Source organism: Colossoma macropomum, unplaced genomic scaffold (genome assembly GCF_904425465.1).
Source record: "Colossoma macropomum unplaced genomic scaffold, Colossoma_macropomum, whole genome shotgun sequence".
In the NCBI taxonomy this organism is placed as follows: domain Eukaryota; kingdom Metazoa; phylum Chordata; class Actinopteri; order Characiformes; family Serrasalmidae; genus Colossoma; species Colossoma macropomum.
Genome location: NW_023494802.1, coordinates 29,943,147 through 29,964,556, shown reverse-complemented (window position 1 = coordinate 29,964,556; position 21,410 = coordinate 29,943,147). Strand labels below are relative to the sequence as shown.

Genomic DNA, 21,410 nt, shown 5'->3' with positions numbered 1-21,410 from the left:
AACATCGAGCTGGACCTTTTTTCTGAGCCTTTGCGTATGACAATAATACTTTTAAAAAAAAAAAACCTCAATATCGTGACGCACATCATGCACTGTGAAAAGGTCTCATGTGCTGCAATACAATTTCACACACCGAAAGATATCAGCCCACAACTCTCAGATCAAGGCACCCCTAATATAAAGGCATATCCTGCTCTTATCTGAACAGATTTTAAACTCTTCAAATAACTACTGACACAGATTACATATCTTTTCAGGTTCTGCATAGTTTGCACACTTTCTCTTGAATATCTGTAAGCAGACTTGTGTACATTCTGGTCTGTTCAGTCACAGCACTCTAGACAAAGTTCACATACGTGCAACATACTTGGCAAAATCAAACTAATACTGGTTCATAGGAACTACAGCCTTATTCACAAAAACACCTACAGAATCGCAGGAAGAAATGCCACGACCGAATACCCACTGCAGAAAAGGAGAACGACAGGATGAAAAAAGCAAACAACAAAGGAATAAGAGAAGTGAAAAGCTGAGACTGTGTGCGAGAGCGGCTCCAGGAAGTGGAACAATGGAGGGACTTACCTAACGGAGGAAAAGAAAACTTCTTCCTGCGTTTCTTAAAAATGCCACGCTTTCTCCACTGCAGCCACTTACTCACGTTCATCATCAGGCCCGATTCATGAAGGAGGGAGAGGAAAAGCGAGGGATGGACGAGCGACGGGTGGGAAACAACAGACAGGAAGAAAAGTGATGTTGGAGGAAACTGATGCAGGCTGACGGCAAAGCATGCTGGGAGTAAACATCACCGCAAAGAGGTGAGTGAGCGAGAGAGAGAGAGAGAGACAGAGCGAGCGAGCGAGTGGGCGAGTGGGCGAGTGGTAACGTCAGTCAAGAGTGGTTTTCAAGAAAGAGGTACGGGTGGACCAGAAAAACAAAAGAGTCACATCCTCATACTTAGGAACATTTTCACAATGCATGATATGTATGACCATGTTTACTTTTCTGAGGTTTGCGAACAAGCTGGATTGAAGAAAACAAACAAGTAAACAGTTTAAAAAAGGCTGGGTATAAACAACTATATTTAGAATAATAAATCACTTTCTAATTCAACATTAGCAAAAAAGAAATGAAGGAAAAACGCAAACGACTGTTAAAAGGAAATTAATAAAATAAGACTAGGAGGAAAAAGTTTGTGAACAAACACTACACTGGCTATCGTATCCCAGGTGGTTGCAAAGTTGTAGGCTAGGTAATTGCTATGGTATCCCAGGTGGTTGCCAAGGTGTAGCTAGGCCGTTGCTATCGTATCCCAGGTGGTTGCTAATGTGTAGCTAGGCCGTTGCTATGGTATCCCAGGTGGTTGCAAAGGTGTAGTTAGGCCATTGCTATGGTATCCCAGGTGGTTGCTAAGGTGTAGCCAGGCCATTGCTATGGTATCCCAGGGGGGTGCTAAGGTGTAGCTAGGTCACTGCTATGGTGCAAATATTAAAGGGCACATATCCAACATTAGGCAATGACCTAGACCATTGCTATGGCATCCCAGGTGGTGGCTAATATGAGTATATGTGTGTGCTGGTATGTATGTTGAGTGTATGTAATGTCTGTGAGGGTCAGTGTGATATATGTTCTTTGTGACATCATTTCTGACAGTTAGATTTGACCTCTCAATGTCCTACTATTCATTTCCAATGGAAAAAAAAAAATCGCTGTAAACTTTAGACTGGTGCTACAAACGTCAGTGGTGAGTTTTGCAGATTTACTTGAGCTCAAGCTGTTTCTGTCTTCAGTTACTAAGTACCGACAGCTAGGAAGATTGACAGTTGATGAACCAATTTTGGAACTCAGTCCTTGAACTTTCTCACTTTTTCCATTTTTTTTTAAATAAGAGTCTGATTTAGTATGTAAAAACTGTTTACGTTTCAAGACATAACGTTCACTCTCCAGTCCATACATTAAAACTAAACTGCAAAGACAGCCAGTTTTGTATTCAGTGTTTTTGTGACGTCCCAAAAAAGAACTCATTTACTTACACGCACCTATTCAGCCTACAGCACTTTAGCCCTGTCCATTCATGCTGAAGTTACAAGCAGTGTTTAAGCTTTTATAGTACTTGGCATCCAATTAGGACATACATTTACATCAGTTTAACAGGCACAGTAACAAAACAGCCTGGGTAATTCTACGGGATAAAGAGGTTGGAAATCGTCATAGGAAAAGAAAAATATTATTAAAAAAATAACAATAAAATAAAACAAAATGTTGGATATATTCCCTTTAATATTTGCACACAACAACCAAAAAAGACAATTAAATTAAATTAGTTGCAGTTATTTATATGAAAATAAGTCATCGGCAAAAATTTCATGATCTTACTTTTACATAATAATAATAATAATAATAATAATAATAATAAACACTAACACTGCTCACCCCTACAGACAACCTAGTGTGCCAAGCAAATTTGCAAACAGCTGACTGACACACACTCACACACCCCAGATGATTATTCAGCAATGCTGACAAAAGTAACCGAGAGTGCGCCCTCGCTCACACACACAGCGTGATGACCACACAAACACCCTGGAGAATCACCACTAGATCTGCTTCCTCTTTTTTACTGATCTTTTACGCGCTGCTAAAAATAAATCTCCCCGACATGCGTAACTGCACTCGCTTTTCTTTCTCTCCGTCTTTCTTTCTCAGACACACTAATAAAGCTACACACACTCCTGAAGCTTGTGTTTGGCCGCTCAGAGCAACTGAGCAAACATACAGTGTGTGTGAATGAGGAGGAAGCGACAACTGGTGGAAAGTTGTTTGTCTTTCGTTTTCACCTTCAGTCTGAGACAATGAGAGAGCGCGCTCTTCTCAGGGGGGCTCACACACTCTCTCTGACTCAGCTGCAGCAGGGTGGGCAAGTGTGTGTGGGCTGTTACTGGTTTGGTTGATGGAACTTATGAGAGTACAAACTGTAGAGACTTCCGTCCCTCCGCCACCCCTCCCTCACCCCCGCTCTACCCCTCTATCTAACCAATGCACTGACCGACTACTCTGTATTTATATTTAACCTCTTACATCTTAAAGCCTCACGTTTGCACTAATGCTTCCTGTGCGACTGATCTCGAGTGGAAGTAGGTGAGCTGATATTTTTTGTTTGTTTGTTTTTTTTTGGGGTCAAACGAGGCTGTTAACTGATGCTGAAATGTGTCAACTATCATTCAAACTAACATTAGTCAGCTATAATCGTTTGTACATGCATGCGTTAATGATCTAGCAAGGTAATAAGATCACCGCTACATTTACTGCTTATAACACTGTGGAATTGTCCAAATGAGATATTATTTCAACATAATCTGTCAAAATCTCAAGATAATAAGTCATCATTTCGACGTAATCCAACAAAATCTTGAAAAAATAAAACATTATTTTAAAAAAATCTCAAGTAAGTAAGACATTATTTCGACATTACCAACAAAATGTTGAGAAAACAACATTATGTCAACATAATCAGTTAAAATCTCAAGAAAATAAGCCATTATTTTAATATTGCTCCACTGCTCAGTCCTACGCTTTAGTTCCTCACTCTCATAACTGGGAATTTCTGTAACCATTACGAACAGTGGCAACCACGCTAACATTATCCCATCCAGCTGAATGGCTAAGTCAGGGATGTTTCAGTCATGTTTCAAATAAAACTGAAAACGCAGCAGACTATCAGTCACCTCCCACTCTCTTGTCTGTTTCATCTGAAGTGGTCGACTTTATTTTCAAAACAGTGGACAAAAAGGAACAGCAGCTCTTTTTGGGTTAGCCTTAGCGTGGACCAGAGGAACTGCTGTGCTACTGAAAATGAACAGGCCTATTGGCACTTTAGAAAATATAGACAGGCAATCAGTCTGGCCTTACCTTCCAAAAGCACTGCACAGAGAGCCTAAGAACTGTACAAAGGGTTAAATAAGGACTTTAGTGTTGACTGATACAGGGTCACTATGTTTAGAGCAGTGTGGTCATAAGCTTACCCTTTAATTTACTGAATTTAACCTCATTCACACACACACACACACACACACACACAAAACACATACACACACACACACACACACACACACACACACACACACACAGTTACTATACAGCTGCTCAAAGCTCCCTTTAATTAACACACACACATGATTACAGTGACAGTTGTATTATGGTTTGAAGACAGCGCTGATGTCATGCGTTGGAGATTTAGCCCTTCACTCACTAACTAACTGCAGGGCTTTGAGCATCAATCCTACTTATTACTCATCTCATTAAATCTCCATATCAAAAATGCATGTTCACAAACAAGGAACAAGGAAGTATGTATTACTGGGTTTTCACTGGGTAAACATACGGGACATGCTACAGATACTAATTGGAACGGAACATGACTCTAAGAAAAGCCCATGAGAAGCTGGCTCTGTGATATCTGGAGGCTTTTTTTGCTTCTCTTTGCTGGGACTGGGCCAGTTTTGAGTGCTGCTAAAATAGAGGCTTTCCAAAATCAACAGGACCTTCACTAAAATGGACAGCATACACGTTTATCACGCTCTGCTCTCTATTAATAAAGTCAGTGGAGTCATGGAGCAGCTGCAGCACCGTTTCAGCAACTCCTGATAAGGAATCTGAAGCTGGACTGACGCTTTTGTGGCCTAATTTTGCTATTATCTAATTCCGCAGAGGAGTGCATGTGTGTGTTTAAGTTATAAACAGTTTAGAACACATGTTTCCTGCTGTTTTCATTCCCGTTGAGTAAGCAAGTTACTAAGACAGGTGAAACAAACAGGTGCAACTGACTACACTGGGTGAATGTGCTGTGCGTGTGTTTGTGTTGCTAATCGTTTTACCACACGTCCTCACAATAACAGGACGACATGGTAATTTTGCTGGTCCTCACTTAAGCATGTGCTGTTTTCACTACAAAAGAGCAGAAAGACTGCCTTTTGGATGCTGAGGCTAAGGTTAGGCTTAGGTGTAGTGTAGTATTACTTGGCTGCAGTAACTAAAAACATGGATATCAATAGAAAAATAGAAATCAATGGAAGTTCTCATGAGTCACGAAAGACAAACATGTGTAGGCGTATGTGTGTGGTGAGGCTGTGAGTGAGCACAAGAGACCCAGGCAGCAACAAACTCTATGAAAATGTTTGTGTATGACTGAGCCAGCTATTTAAACAAGGGTGTACATCACAATGATTTGCATATTATGATTCTTCAGGAAACAATTAAGTGCATCGTAAATTCTCAGTCAGATTAATAATTCTTACATGAATTATTCTTTAAAAATGCTTCACACACACAACATGAAATTTCACAGGCCTAGAATTTCATATTTGCCAAAAACTGTGAGTGCATACTTTATTGAATATTAGAGATGCACTGATATAGGAATTTTGGGACGCTGCTATCTGGTATTTCTCATATCATCAAATATCAGTTTAAAACATCGCTGAAGTCCTTCTGATACCTACATTTCTTTTTTTAAGCAATCTGTCGACACCGACATGACTCTGAGTATTATTCCCATTGATTACTGTGTATTCTAACATACAGAAATCAATGCAGTTGATTCTCCACCTTCAAACTGATTCATTTTGAAATCACTAACCCACACACTCCACTAAGAGTATGTGCACACATTTACATCCATGTAAGCCAGGAGTGCACGACTGGAATCTGTCAATTTTTGCTGCAAACAAGCAGCTGTAATTGGACAATTGATCATTTTGAATTTGACTGGTCTGCGCTGCAGATTTACGAGGTAAATTACACGAGCCAGGTGAGTGAACTTGTGTTGTATTTGAACGCTGCTGCCACACCTGCACTAAAATGTTGTAAGTATACATGACTTAGAACCGAAAGATTAATTGTTTTTGTATTGAAGACAATTGAAAACAGTTATAAACGAATTATAGCCAAGATAAGTCAACAGTGTTGTCTTAAGTGGGGAACATTACCCTAATATGAGAGCCTGGACCAAATCAGAAGCAACCGAAAAACCGTATGCTATGACATCATAATCACAACTAACAACTAACTAAGTCTAGCATGGAGTTCAGTGTTCAAGTCTTAAGCCAGGAAAAAAAAAACGTTTTGGTCTTCTTGGGCAAAATAAAAGGCCTGGATTTCAATTTAGAGAAAATAACTGCAATTTCGACTGCAGATGCAATATCGATCAGGAACAAAAGAATCACAATTAGATATTTTTCCCCCAAATCGTTCATCCCTGGCATCACTCGTTGCATGCTAGATAGCCACTCCTACTTTAGATGTGGCACTTTATTTGATACGTGTTTTTTTAATAGACAAGTGACTCATTAAAGAGCTAATAGTGTGATTCATAACATAAAACTGGCTAATATAAACTAATGGAAATGAGTTGGTGAACTTCACATATTTACTCTTTCCCCACACTGCGAGCTTTGTGTATCCATCAAAAAAAAATTTTAAAATAAATAAATTGGCTGTAAAGACACTGGAACTGAATCAGTCATTAAAATTCATAATTTCTGCATCTCTAATACACACATATACAGAAATCAAACAAACAAAAAAAATCACAAAATAACATCAGTACTTTTACTCATGATGGCTCTTGGATCCACTCAATGATCAATCACATCTGTTTATGAGGTGTTTTACTGCTAAAGCTCACTTTTCATGTACTCTCTTCAAAACTGCTGCAAATCGACGGCATTAATCATTTTGTCGTAACCGATCAGCCTTTTTACTGCAGGCACACATGCACACGTTCCATAATGTCCTATGAGGATGCAGACTTTCCCCTTTCTCGCTGCAGCCAGCCACACCACCACACCACCACACCCTCCTCAGATATTTACAGCACGTCCTCCGTCACACTCATAGTTCCCATCTCTCCCTTTCACACACACCCTTCATTACAGCAGTGGTGTACAATGAGGGAGTCATGCTTTTCCGTTGTTTCTTCCTTTTTTACCATACGACTGTGCCAATAATCACACATCACGTGTATTTAGATTCTCTCTAAACACCACCACCACAAAAACACACACACAGGGAATTTCTTTTGTCCTGTTATTGTGTGTTTTTGTTCATCCTTTCTTTCTTTTCTCCCTGGAGCTGAGTTACAGCTCTTTGAAGATGGCAGAAATAAAAATAATACCAATTAAAATCTGTAAAATCATTAAAGCCCTAATAGCCCACTAGACTGCACCATATATTAGTTGTTAACGATTATCATTCTGGCCTTTGCAATACTGATAAAGCAGAAGACTTCAATATGCAAATTACTCTCTAACAAAATCAGTGTTTCGTTTACAGTGTGCTGTGAGCATCCACTCCATTAACAACACAAGAAAGTCCATCAACAAGAGAAACAAATCATTATTATTAGCACCACTGTGAACAATTCTGACTCAGTAAGTTTCTCCACAATGCACCACTTCACATCAAACCCTCTAATACAAATAAAAATGGCAGTTCTAGAGGGAAATTAATCTGCAGGAAGGTAATAATAAGTAAACTCTCACGGCCTACACTCATTCACAGTAGCGCTGAGCTGTTGCTCTTTTCTCCAGATCCAGACTAAGAGTCCTTAAGTCACTCTGCAGTCAACAGCAGTCAAAACCGCTCACTGCTCTCCAATCCACACATTCCACACTCCCACAGTCAACAGCAGGGGAAGAAACACACACAGCCCTCCATATTTTAGGATTTCATCTTATAACAAAGCCAATGATACAGCATTAGAGAGCTTACATCAATATAACAAATTTAATGAACTCTTTCACTTCAAGTGCTGTAATAAACTAAAAATGGAAACATATGAATGTACGGCACATTTTGAGTCACTCATTTTTACTGTATTGAAACAGGTTAAACCATAAATACCAGTGAATCATGCCAAATTTGAGTTTTGTGAATCTTTACACCCCCTAAAAACAGCTGAAAATCAAGCTCCACTCTTGTTTCAGATCTGAAAACTCCACGTGTTTCTGTCCATCTTTCCACTGTGAGAAGGCTATGAGTCTGAAAGAAGAGTGAGAAGAACCTCACTGAGAAAAGCAAACAGACAAAAGAGAAGTTGCTGCTGTCCTTAGAACAATGTAGTCCAGACCTCAACATCATTGAATGTGTTTGAGATTACTTGGATTGTGAGAAGCAGAAAATGCAACCAACTTCTAAGACTGAACTTTGTATGTGTGGAAAAATGCCCCTGCAGATTTTGTTGAAAAACTAAAAGCAAGTCTCATTAAAGAACTGAAGCTGTCATAAAGGCAAAGAGTGGACACGCTAGACTAGACTAAACACTGAAGACGTTGTTAGGTTTCTGTGTAACTTTGTGTAGTTTTCTGCTTTATTTTTTACTAAGCTTACACTTACAGGCTATTTTGACTGGAAACAAAATAATAAACGAAATAAACAAAAGTGCGGTCTATGACTTTTGCACAGTGCTACAGGTGTGTATGGGTGTTTGTGTGCATGTGCTCCAGCAGTACGAGTTCTAACTCTTCCAAGTGGGAAAACTGAACCTACCCATTGCATTTTTACACACACAAACAAGAAGGTCACATACACACACACACACGTGTACAAGCACATGCGCACACAATAATCACATTGTTTATGGAGAAGATAAATACCATACAGTCTCTGAACAGTGTCATCTAAACCCTTACACAGCACCGAAAACACAGGTTGCATGACACACACACACACACACACACAATAACACATACACTTATATGCACCCAAACACACACAGAGACACAAAAATGCATACACGCACACACACAAACATGCATGCATACACAGACACGTGTGTGAACACACACAAACATGCACACACAAAAAACACACAAGCACAAACACAAAGATGCATGCACAAACACACACACAGGCACACACACACACATGACTGCACATACATGCATACACACAGGCCTGCATGCACGCATGCACACACACAAAAGCACAGACATACACAGTGTAGACCTCATTTCGCTTGCACAAAAAGGGGCAAAACAGCAGTGTGTGTGTGTGTGTGTGTGCGCGCGCGTAACTCGATCACTCTGAATGTAACTCTTTATGAGCTCAGCGTCTCCATTGTTCAAGGTTTCATATAACACACACGCAGGGTCTTCATTTCCGAAGAACAATGAGAGGAGGCTCAGCTCAGCTCAGCTCAGGTCATGCAGTCACACTGCGTTAACAACACGGCCACAAAAAAGAACAGCCTCAGGGTCAGTGACTTCTGCCCTTTACCCAGAATGCTCAGCATGTGGTCAAACAGGTAGAGCAGGGGTCAAAGGTAAAGAGTATTGATCCAATTCCAATGGAGAGCAACATCGGGGACGGCACGATACCACTATGTCTCTTCCGATACTGAAGTCTTTAAGTATTGGCCGACACTGATATCAATCTAATTTTTTTAAATGATCAATGATTAACTGAAACACTTGAACACTCAGGATCCCAAGCTGAAAGCAACAAGTAAACGTAGCCCACGTTTATACAAAGTCAGAGCATTTGTATTCAGTTGAACTGCTTCACAAAAATATCACTTATAGTACAATCATGCGTACACTGAGGCTATTTGAGCTAGAGATGGCACGATACCACTTTTTATTTTCCAATACCGATATTGAAACCTTGAGTATCAGCTGAAATCAATACTGATATGATATTCCTTTTTTTCCATTCAATCACTTCACTAAAGATAAGCTATACACAGTATTTCACAATATGAACATGTGCTATTTCAGGACAGATTTGTTACAGAATTTCGTTCATATAGATTTTTTTCCCCCACAGTATCCGATCCAGTATTTTCTGCTGATACAGACTTGATACAGAAACCAAGTACCGGCTGGGTGCCATCATTAACTCAGTCTTACTCTAACTAACTCTCTAATAAACAAATTCTACTCAATACGTAGCTAGCTACTCTTTGTTCTTATATTAACGTTATTCTACATGTGGCTACTGTTATCATGCAACATACTGTTATGTTGCACTACAAGCAATTCTGTGACATTTCAGGTTTGATTTCTTAGAGAATCAAATCAGATTTTTTATTTGGTTTTATTTTCATCAGATTCAGCATTTTCTGCTGGTACCAGGCCGATACTGGTATCGATCGGTTGCATCCCTCTCTGTTCATCAATGAGACTCGTGTTAAAACTCTATGGACTCCGTAGTTGCACTGAAGGCAGGTCCCAGGTCAGCCTTTCAGTTCAGCTACTCTAAGGCACAAAGCCAGGCCGAAGCTGGTACACTTTTACAATGGCCCACAGCTCTGCTTATATAACACTTGGCCAGAGATCTAGGAGCCGTCTGTCCTCCTGTGCGTGAGTGTGTGTGTGTGTGTGTGTGTGTGTGTGGTGTGTGTGTGTGTGTGTGTGTGTGTGTGGACCTGCATGGAGCCTGGGTTTGGCCTGGTTTATTTTCCACTGTGCCCTGGCAATGCAGCTGGTTTGCTCAACAGTCAAATTAGCACTGACAAATTAGAGCAGCCAGACCAACCAGCACGCAGACATTACCCAGCATCCTCGGCACATTCTACTATAACGCCAACAAATTAAGAGATAATGAGGAGGAGAAGGGCATGGACTATATTCCCCTGAAGTCCGTAATTCTCGATTTTTCACCGCACACAGTTACTCAAATTTTTTGGTAATGGATTTCGTGTGGCGCAACCAATGTGAGAACAGCTGGCGACGCTGATTTTACGAAAGATAAAAACTCAGACAACAGATATTAACGGCCACTATAAGTTTATATGGTCAAGTTGAACAGTCTCTAATAGTTTTAGTTTACTTAAGTGCTTCTGATGATGCGTCTTGAAGGTGAGAGAAACTTCTGAAACTGTTTTGAAGTGAACTTTTGGGGGGTGTACAGGAAATGCTGGAGGGCTGTACACAGGGCTGTACACACTTGTGCTGCCTTTTGTGTCTTCTTCTGGACAGGCCTGTCCGTTATACTCTCTACCAGAGAGCAGATCTCATGTACTGAAGTTTCTTTGTTTCATTTTCATGTAGCCCAGCACTCGTTTCTAGACAAATCTAGGTCATAATCTTTATAAGTGGACTTTTAGTTGGCGATGCTCTGTTTGCGTAGCCTATAATTAAAAGTCTGGACATAGACTGGAATGATGGTACACAGGGATCGGTTATATAAAGGTGAACAAAACAACAATGAACAAAAGATCAATGACTTGTATAAAATTGGCAAATTATCACAATATTTGATAATATCAAGTATCAATACAAGGCTAGATCCTACCCCCAAAAATTCCCCCAAAGCAGTTTTCAAATGGTCTTCTCACCTTCAAGATGTGTCATCAGAAGGGGGTTCACAGTTCAAAATTGTGCAATTGTAAAATTTGTCCATAAACTCACACTCTTAAAATATCACTGTTGTTGGAACAAAACCTCGTATCTCCAAAATGGTAACTTTACAGGAGAAGGAAAAAACCTAGATTACTTTTAATGTAAGCCAATGGAAACAGATTTTTTTCAAAGACATTTTGGGTCATTTCCATTGGTCCATTCATTATGAAGTTCACACACAATGTAAAAGTCAACAGGCATTTTCAACATATGACAAAAACTGAGAAACGACAAAAATGGATACGAGCTTTTGTTCTGACAGCAGCGACATATTTATATTATGTTGTTAATAGCGTCACATTCCTGAATACCCTTTTCTTATATAACATTTATATAGGCGTTATCGGCTCTCGATCGGATCTTTGTCAACGGAACCTTAAAATCGGCCGATTTTATCAGCCAAACAACGTATCGGTCGAGTCCTACTGTGTGAGGGAACATTAATTAAGTACACCGGTTATAAACAGCACCTCATTAAAAGAGGACCAGAAGCTCGTTTCCTGAAGGCGTTCACAGCTTGATTGTTGCTGATTAAAACAAAACTAAAGGCTCTTGTTTTGATTTGATTACTTTTTTCTTGTACACAATTAAAGGAAGGATGAGAGGAAGTAGATTTATTACTCTTCCTGTACTTCTGATTGCTTAGATTTTATAATGAAGAGAGAGAGAGTGGTGAAAAAAGAGAGAGTGTGTGAATACAAGAGTGTGGAGGTGGGGGGGGGGTCTGGTGTGAAAGAGTTAAGAGTGAAAGAGTGACGTCCTCAAAGAACATCAGAGAACAGATAAACACTCACACACCTCATCCCATCCCACCCCAGCTGAGAAAATATCCCCACTCACACTATGTCTCTCTCTCTCTCTCTCTCTCTCTCTCACTTCATGTTTTCCCATAGCTTATGCTACTGTGCTCACTTTAACTGGCTGCTGGGATGTTTTCCCTTCGGTCATTAATACCTAAAGAGCACTTTCACCAAGGCTACGCTGCTAATACTCAATAACATTCAATAAATTTGATCAGTAAAATATAAAAAAAGCTTGAAATCCATTCAACACATTTACCACTTTATTGCAAAAAAACGAAGCCAAATACTAGAAGGTCACCAGTAGGAAGCTGTTGCCAGCTCTGCACACCAGACTCACTAGAGATTTGAGATCTGCCACAGCTTGCGAGACTCGATTTGAAGCAACAGTATCAGAAGTATGATAATATGTGTTCAAACGGTTTTGGTCATAAACAAAAGAGACAGCCTGCGAAAAAGAAAAGGACAGTTCTTTCATCAAAGAAAGGACGTTACTTTGCGTTACTGGAACAACATGAACAACACAATGATCAATGTGTTATACAGAAGTATGAGAAGTATTAATTACTTAGTGTATCACTGTATAAATCCTGACATCTATACAACTCCACTTTTTAAACATTATATTTAAGTAAAAACAGTTCTGTGCCGCAAATAAAACTTACTAAACCTCCATGCATGACATTTACTGTTTGGGTAACTTTTGAGTAATTTCAGAGCTACGAAAATCCTCTCTGCTTCTTGGCAGGGATCATCTTTACCTGCATTTGTTAAATTTGTACTGTAATCCCTGCTGTCTGTTCCTGGCCTCAAAATACCATCATTACAGATTTTGCAATAAGCATTTTTATTAATTTCACCCCACAACACTGATGTGGTACTCGCTTCAGTTAATCTGCTGCCGCTGCTAGCGGGCGTGCACATCACAAACCGCTTTATGGTCCTGGCATTCTTTATTGCCCATACTGATACAGTATGGATGCAACACTACCAAAAACACAACATGCCCATACAGCTGACAGTTTTGGGCTGATTCTGGCTTTCCTATTTGAGTGTTGGTTGACTACCAGGTAGATGTTAGGTATGTGGGCCAGATCCTGGACAGCTTCATACCGTTTTGCCTTTGTGGGACAATTCTGGTGTGAAGGTTGTGAACCAACCGTGTAGTTGGGCCAGACTGAGCCATATCCTTTAGTTCTACACACTTTACAGTGTGTGGGCCAGATTTGGGCCGAAGACCCAGCTGTATATGGGGCCAGAACAAACCAAGCATGTGGCCCACAAGTGGGCCAGACAAATTTTGCTGACTGGGTGGCACCTTTTCACATACTGTGACACAAACAGGAAACATAACGCACAAAACTGATTTCGGGGTAAATAAATACACAAATAAATGGACTGAATGAATGTCTCCCAAGTCAAGAGATCCCTTTAAGCTGGTGGATAAATTGAGTGCCCGGTCTGTGAATCTGAATCGTCACACAGACACAAGCGTGGCTCCAACCCAAGAAAACTTTACTTTTGACCGTTGCTAGGCAACTGGAATTCTAGCAAAAATAAAGGCATTGTGGTGGAGAAAAAGCGTTGTAAATCCAGATCCGCAGAGGAATTCCAGCTTGAGGAACGCTGTGGCATTCCCAACAGGCAGGGAGGGAGAGAGAGAGAGAGAGAGAGAGAGAGAGAGAGAGAGACAGAGACAGAGAGAGAGAGAGAGAGAGAGAGAGAGAGAGACAGAGAGAGAGAGAGAGAGAGAGAGAGAGAGAGAGAGAGAGAGAGAGAGAGAGGAGGGAGAATTAAAGCACCCTAGTAGGGGCCCCAGCCTAAACGCACTGCTACAAATAGCACTGTGCAGAAAATTTCAAATTTGTTGGATTCGGGCTTTGGTTTCCAGTTTTATGGATACACCCGCGTATCAAGCCCAATGGTCCAATAATTTCCACATCCGTGTATGACTATTGTCTTTTTAAGAAGTCACAGCGAAAGTAAATACCTGAAAAGCACATGCGAGGACAGCTGTTTACATAGTTGATTACACAGTTGCTAGTGATGACATCATATTTATTTAAATAGCAGTTGATTTTCAGTGTTGCATAGTATGGGGCCCGACTGATACAATGACCAACACTGACAGTTACCAGAGCCTTTTAAAATTGGTATGGCGTTTTCATATTGATCAGACTGTAATGAAGAAATACAAGGTTCAATAAAAAGCTATAATTTCAAAATAACAATAATAATAAAAGAATAAATGAACTTGACCATGCTATCATCTCCCTAGTTCGCTCCTTCAGTTTCCTTACTCGTGTGCTGGTTTTGTGTTCTGTGCTTTTTCTCTTTCTCTGCTTGTCATGATCTCCCTCGAACCTCATCCATTCACTCAGACACTCTTTCCCCCTCAGTCCTTCCTATTCAGTATCCACATAGTTACCTATGAGCACATCCTGCACACAGAACAGAATGTACACACATACACTCGACTACTCACAGCTCAAATAAAGCTCGGTATCCACCTTAACCAAGCTAAATATCACCCACAAATATTTTCGGCTGGGGTTTTATAGAAGAAAAAACAAAAAAAAACCCCAACACTGCTCTCAGACCAGCGGTGAGAAGCAGCTTTCATCAAAACTCTGCATCTCCCCCCTAAGGCCAGAACCAGGACACATTGATTCTTAATAACTTTTGCCAGATCTGACACAGTCTAAAAATCAAAGCATACCCTTTGCATCTGATTTAGAGCACTTGTCTGTTTTGTGTTAAAAGAACAGTTTAGGAAGACCCAAATGTGGTGTCTGAAGTTTGCTTCTTTAGTTTTGCATTGGAACCATAAGGCTAATGTAGCTAACAAGTAATTTAAGCTTATAGCCACCAATTAACACGGTACAAACTGCATGTCTAAGGCATCAAACCACACTTGGATATTAAGTAATCTCAAACAGACTTGCTTATTTGGTTTCTGACACTGTATGTCACACTGTTATGTATAAAAAGGGACAAAAGTACATCACAGAGCGAAAAATGGTAGAAACCAACATTTTGATCATATTTTTTTTCATGTTTTGCCCAAAAGAAGCAAACGTCTTGCATTTGGATTAAGCAGGAAAACTGTGTAAATCCAATTTTTCAAAGAACTATTGCTTTATTAAAAGCGATGACTGGGAGGTGATCTGAAACAAGGAAAGGCCCACATTTTAAGAACCCCACACATGCACTCACCGGATCGCCACTTGATGATGTCACTAAACTCGTTGTTAGCTCCACCCTCAGCTGTATCCACAGGTGAACCCAAGGTGGCCATCTTCAGAAGCAGCAAACGTAGTGCTCCCTTTCCAGAACAAACAAGTCTTCACAGAACTGCCGCTGGAATCTGGAAATCACACATCACATGAACTGAAGGGTTTTCCCAGTCAAAGCCATAAAAACCAGCTTTCATCAGCCACATCGCCAAGGCTTACAGCACAACAAGCTGCGATAGAACAGTGAGGGTCAGTTTCCCGGACATGGATTAAGCCTAGTGTTGGACTGCTTTTTGCTTTCAGTGGAGAATCTTCACACTGAATGCTGTGCAGTCTAGGACCGCACCTAATCTCCGTCCAGGAAACTGATCATGAGTGATCAAAAGTAAACATAAACTTGAGAAGTACAAATAAGTCATACATCAAAATATAGAATTCAAAAACAATTCATGGACAAGGCTAACGCTACTTTTACAACTTATACACCAACCGGCCACTTCATTCAATACACCTGTCAGTGTTGCTGGAGTTTTTAAACACTGTGTCCACTCACTGTCCACTCTATTAGACAATCCTACCTTGTCAGTCCACCTTGTAGATGTAAAGTCAGAGACGACAGCTCATCTGCTGCTGCACAGTTTGTTGTCTGTGTTGGTCATCCTCTAGTCCTTCATCAGTGGTCACAGAACGTTGCCCACAGGATGTTGTTGGCTGGATATTTTTGGTTGGTGGACTATTCTCAGTCCAGCAGTGACACTGAGGTGTTTAAAAACTTCAGCAGCACTGCTGCGTCTGATCCACTCAGACCAGCGCAACACACAGTAACACACCACCACCACATCAGTGTTACTGCAGTGCTGAGAATGACCCACCACCTAAATAGTACCTGCTCTGTGAGGGTCCATGGGGGTCCTGACCACTGAAGAACAGGGCAAAAGAGGCTAACAATGTACGCAGGGAAACAGATGGACTACAGTCTGTAATTGCAGAACTACTAGTGCTCCTACACGGTAAGTGCAGCTAATAAAACGGACAAAGAGTGTAGATATGAGGGGCTGAACTTAATGAAGTGGCCAGTCACTGTGCATTCTATAGGCTAATCAACAGGTGTGTGTCTGCACTTCTGTCTTTCTTGTTCTTGTTTTTCATGTCAAGAATTGACACAAATGTGTCAAAAATGTGAAGGAGATTTTTTTTTTCTCCACAAAACAAGACTGAATGTACAGCAAACACTTTTCAATAAACCATGAGTGAAAAACAATATCAAATTACACAGCTGTTATCACAGGCAATAACTGGGACGTCTAAGAGTCGAAATAACATCCATCGTTCCTCCTTCTGTAGTTTTTCTATGGACCAATTCCATGTGGTATAGTTGCCAAGAAACCTGATGTTTTATTACTACTCTGATCTCTGAAGATCTAAACACAGTGTGAGGCGATCATTTAACACCCTGGCCTTTATCGCGCTGATTAGAGTGTGTTCAGGCATGGGTTAACCCACTGTCAGCTATCTGCCCTGAGGGTCTTGTTGTTCGCTTCAGCTGAAGTGCAACCTACAGCTCAAGCATCAGCAGGCAGATAATGCTAATGAGAGCCAGCATGTTTGGACTGGAGAAGTGGTTGGTGGGCTAGAGTCGAGAAATTCCCCAGAACTATTCATGGGGAGCAGAGTTTGTGTGAATTTCCAAGTGAGTAAATAAGGTCTAATGTACGGGATTGTGTACATGATTAATGATATGCATAACTTGAAGATGTTACAGGAGTGTCGAGGTTATGGTCAGGGTCAGGATTTGGAAGCTTGATATAAGGTAAGTGTGGGGATTAAGGGTTAAATGGTTAGGATTAGGAGTGAGGTTTGGTCTTAGGATAAGGACATCCACCTTAAAGTCCCACTCATTTCTAGACAGTTCTAATACGGAGAGAGTTTCTTTCAATCTGCAAAGAACTCCACCAGCACATAAACCTACCGCTGCAGCGTCTAGAAGATTTTCACGGCTAATGGTTTCCAGGAACCTTTCACTTTTAACAGTACTGCAGTATCTGCAAATAAAGATAACATCATCTTCTGAAAATAAATCTCTCTCATATACTTTTGTTACTCATTTTAAAGACTAATTTAAAAGACTTGAAGACTCGACTTTTGCTCACTGATTTAGAACTTATTTGACTCTTGCAGCTGAGACTCAGGATTTGCTTAAACTGGCGGGTTGGTGACACCTCTGTGCAAAAGACAGGAGTATGCAAATGAGTCTTGCAACCAATCTCAAGATTTTTTACTGTGTGCTGTGAGACCAACCACAGTTCCAGATGAATCAAGGCGTTCGTGTAATCTAACAAAATGACTTCAGTCTGAATAATGCAGGCCAATCTTTAACATCACTTTATTAATACACTAAAGTGTTTTTAATGGTAAAGCAGTGAAGTCCACCAATTTTCAGTATAATTTGGTCATCGAGATGTGAAAGTCATTTAGAGCGGTTTGGTGTGAAACGGTAAATTCAGAGAAACACAAATTTCTTTACAGTGGTGGTGATAGGAACCAGGCGTCGCAGTGTCTAAAATGTAAAAATACACTCTCCACAAAAAGGGTTCTATATAGTACCAAAAAAGGGTTCTCTGGCTTGTAACAATAGCAGAACCCCTTTTAGTGCTATATAGAACCCTATTCCAAAAGATTCTATATAGAACTATCTACAGCACATTCTCCGTCAGTCTGAAGAACGCTTTCATGACGCAAAGAACCCTATAATCACGCAAAGGGCATTTTGAGTGTTCATGGTTCTACATGGAACCATTTTGTTTACTGAAGAACCTTTGAAGAAGCATCTTCTTTTAAGACTGTATGTTAATATAGCCAGTCTTTCTAGTTTTTATATTTTGTTATGTTGATAATAGTAATACTAATGTTGACGGTGGCAAATCTGAAAAAAATGTTTTCTTTGGGTTCTATACTGCCTTATAACCATGAATTTTAGGCCAAAACTTTTCCCAAAGCTTCAGGCCACGTATTCAAAACAACTTTAAGTAATAACTTTTTGTGAGGGAGCTTTTAGAGCCATTAAACGCTTCGTACATCTAGTTCCCATCACCACTGTGAAAAATTCTGACTCACGTTTCTCCAGCATGGCGCATTTAACAACAAAACACTCTGAATGGCCTTAATTACAACTTAACAATGAAATTAAGCTGAATTTTTTAAAAGTCAGAGAAACTCCCCTTTCGCATTTTTCGATATGTTTTTTTGGTTCATATAGTACCGCCCTAGTAACTTCTGTACTGATAGTTTCAGGTCAGCCCCGTCCTTACCCACAGTCTGCCGTGGGGATGACGAGCAAAAACACCAAAGCAGACACACAATCTAGATGTCATCACTGTGGAACATGCTGTCACATGCATAACAGACCCACAACGTAAAAACTGAGGTCAGCTGGCATCAAAATATGCATGAAAGAATGAAACTGTGACATGAAATATCAAAGCCAAAAACTGGCCTGGCCAAAGCCATTAGACGTCTGCTAAAGAAAACAGGCTATTTCTGAACAAACATGCACCCCCTCAAAAAATAATCCGGCTGTTGTGTCAGACCTCCATTCTTCTTCTGACCCTGCACTGAGCGGTCCACTCCTTTAAAAGGTGATGTTTGGGTCCAGACCTGTAATCGCTGTTGTCAAACTGATCCTACATCGCCAGCCAGCCAGCGGCGCAGGGCCCTGGTGAGGTCATTGAAAAACAATCAAAAACCACTGATAAACAATCAAGAGTGCACCAGTTCTGGCTCAGGAGAGCCGCTCTAGATAATGAGGTATGCAGACCCGAAAGGCTTTTATGAGTCAAACCGTGAACCAAATGGCATTCAGCTTTTAAAGTCTGACGCAAACCTCTAACTTTAGACTTCTGCAATGAAAACTCAGCACGACCCACTATTTCAGCTATTTCAGTTCCCTCCACTCAGCAAGGGCTGAGCTGTTCACATTCCTTCTGAAAGCACAACAGTAGTGCATCTGTAGGTGTGACTAGTTTGGTTTTTGGGAAGAAACTTTTGCTATGAAGCAACCAGTGACAGCAAAATGGGCCAAAAGAAACAACACACCACTGAACAGTCCACAGACTTCACAAATGATGGCAGAAGCATGGTTTGCCCTGTAGTAGGAACATGTTCACATTCCTTCTGAAAGCACCACAGCAGTGCAGCTGTGGGTTTGACAAGTTTGGTATGTTTTTTGAGAAGACATTTCAGCTATGAAGCAACCAGTGACAGTGAAATGGCACAAAGGCAACAGTGAACCACGGAACAATCCATAGAGACTTTCCAAATGATGGCAGAATTCATTGGTTTGTCTTGTAGTAGCAACTATTTCACTCCACTGTCCAAGGATGGTACTGAGCCCCTAAAGTGCCACCGTGGAAAAAAATGTAATGGCTTTGCATTCCCTCGCAATAATTTAGCTTTTACTTGCAAAAGTTTTGCATTACCTTGTAAATGTTTTGCGTTCTCTTGAAAAATCCACCGCATTTGCAAAGCAGTACAAAATAATTGCAAGGGAACGCAAAATCAGTGCGAGGGAACGTAAAATCGTGAGGGAATAAAATTATTGGGAGCAAAAGAAAAATCATTGCGAGGAAACGCAAAATTGTGGCAAGGGAACACAAAAACATTGCGAGAGAACGCAACAGTCATTGTATTGCGAGGGAACATAAAATCGTTGTGAGGGAACAAAATTATTGGAAGCAAAAATAAAATCGTTGTAAGGAAACGCAAAATTATTGGGAGTGAATGAAGAATCGCTGCGAGGGAACACAAAATCATTGCGAAGGAACATAAAATTATTGCAAGGGAAATCAAACATATTGCGAAGGAATGCAAAAATCACTGCGAGGGAATGCAAAATTATTGGGAGTGATCGCAAAATCGTTGCGAGGGAACGCAAAATTGTTGCGAGGGAACACAATGTCATCTTTTTCTGGAATGACGTTGCTTCTGCAGAATGAAAACTTTTTTGATTTACAAGATGAAGATAAAATGTTGCTTCCATGAAGGTCAGGCAGGTTTCCCAGGTTTCCCCTCAGCACTCACCTGTGTCAGCTGCAGCAGCAGGAGGAGGAGGAGGAGGGGGGGAGTGGGTGGATGAAGAACCCAAGTCAATAGAGCTTAATGGAAAACGCCAATATGTAACGTAATGACTAGGAAGAAAGCCTGGGAGAAACCTTCTCTCTAGAGCCTCCATTTCCAGCCATTCATTTCCTAGTTCCCTCAGCCTAACGTCCATTATTGACTGAACCAACACGTTTATCCAGGATATCTGACTTAAGGAGAGCAGTTTTCTCAAACAAATGAGACAAATGAGCAGAAGACCAAACCCAAACACATTCATTCTTACCTTCGCTGCTACTCCCAAGTCGAGTCTCCCTCCCAAACGCCTCAGCGAGTCATCTGAGCACACGACCATGTACAGTTTGAGCTCATGCAGGCATGTTTAAGTTTGTTTTGGTGCGCTTGAGGCCATTTCAGAGACCCGGGATTCACTAACTTCACTAAACGCCCCTCACAGCCCGTCTGTCCTCCACTTCGGCATTCAGGGCTCTTTCAGAGAGTTGGGAGGAGGAGGAGGAGGAGAAGGAGGAGGACATGAAAGCTGCTCCAAAAACTGAAGTAACTTCTGCCTGAAGTGTCTTTTTATATCCCAAACAGCGCGCGCTGCAGTGCTCCACGTCCGTACAGTAATCCAGTCGAGTTAGTTAGAGGCGCGAGGAGTCGCTTCCCCGCAAACTACTCCCAATCCCAACGCGTCTGAGTCGTGTAGCGAACTTTGTTCCCAGTGTAAGCCCCCTCCTTCTCTCTCCCTCTCTCTCCCTCTGTCTCTCTCTCTCTCGCGCTCTCTCTCCCTGCGCCACCTACTGAAACCACAGAGAAAAAAAAAAAAAGAACTGGAAATATGGCGCGCGCCTCGTCACGTGACCGCGCACGCCGCGGTTCCA

General features: G+C 41.0%; 1 protein-coding gene across 6 annotated transcripts in view; it reads right to left on the bottom strand.

Annotated features, from left to right (window-relative positions):
• The window catches only part of LOC118821931 (utrophin-like), a 301,986-nt gene extending 280,684 nt beyond the window's left edge, over window positions 1-21,302 (bottom strand). For 4 of the 6 annotated variants that reach the window (XM_036590621.1, XM_036590626.1, XM_036590625.1 and 1 more), the window contains exon 1: window positions 583-815. In XM_036590621.1, coding sequence (XP_036446514.1) covers window positions 583-667 — 85 coding nt within the window. In that variant the 5' untranslated portion in view covers window positions 668-815. Of the gene's footprint in view, window positions 1-582; window positions 817-15,412; window positions 15,564-20,812 lie in introns of those variants that run through there. The other 2 variants (XM_036590622.1, XM_036590623.1) reach the window with 2 other exon arrangements.
• Window positions 21,303-21,410: the final 108 nt, after the last annotated feature.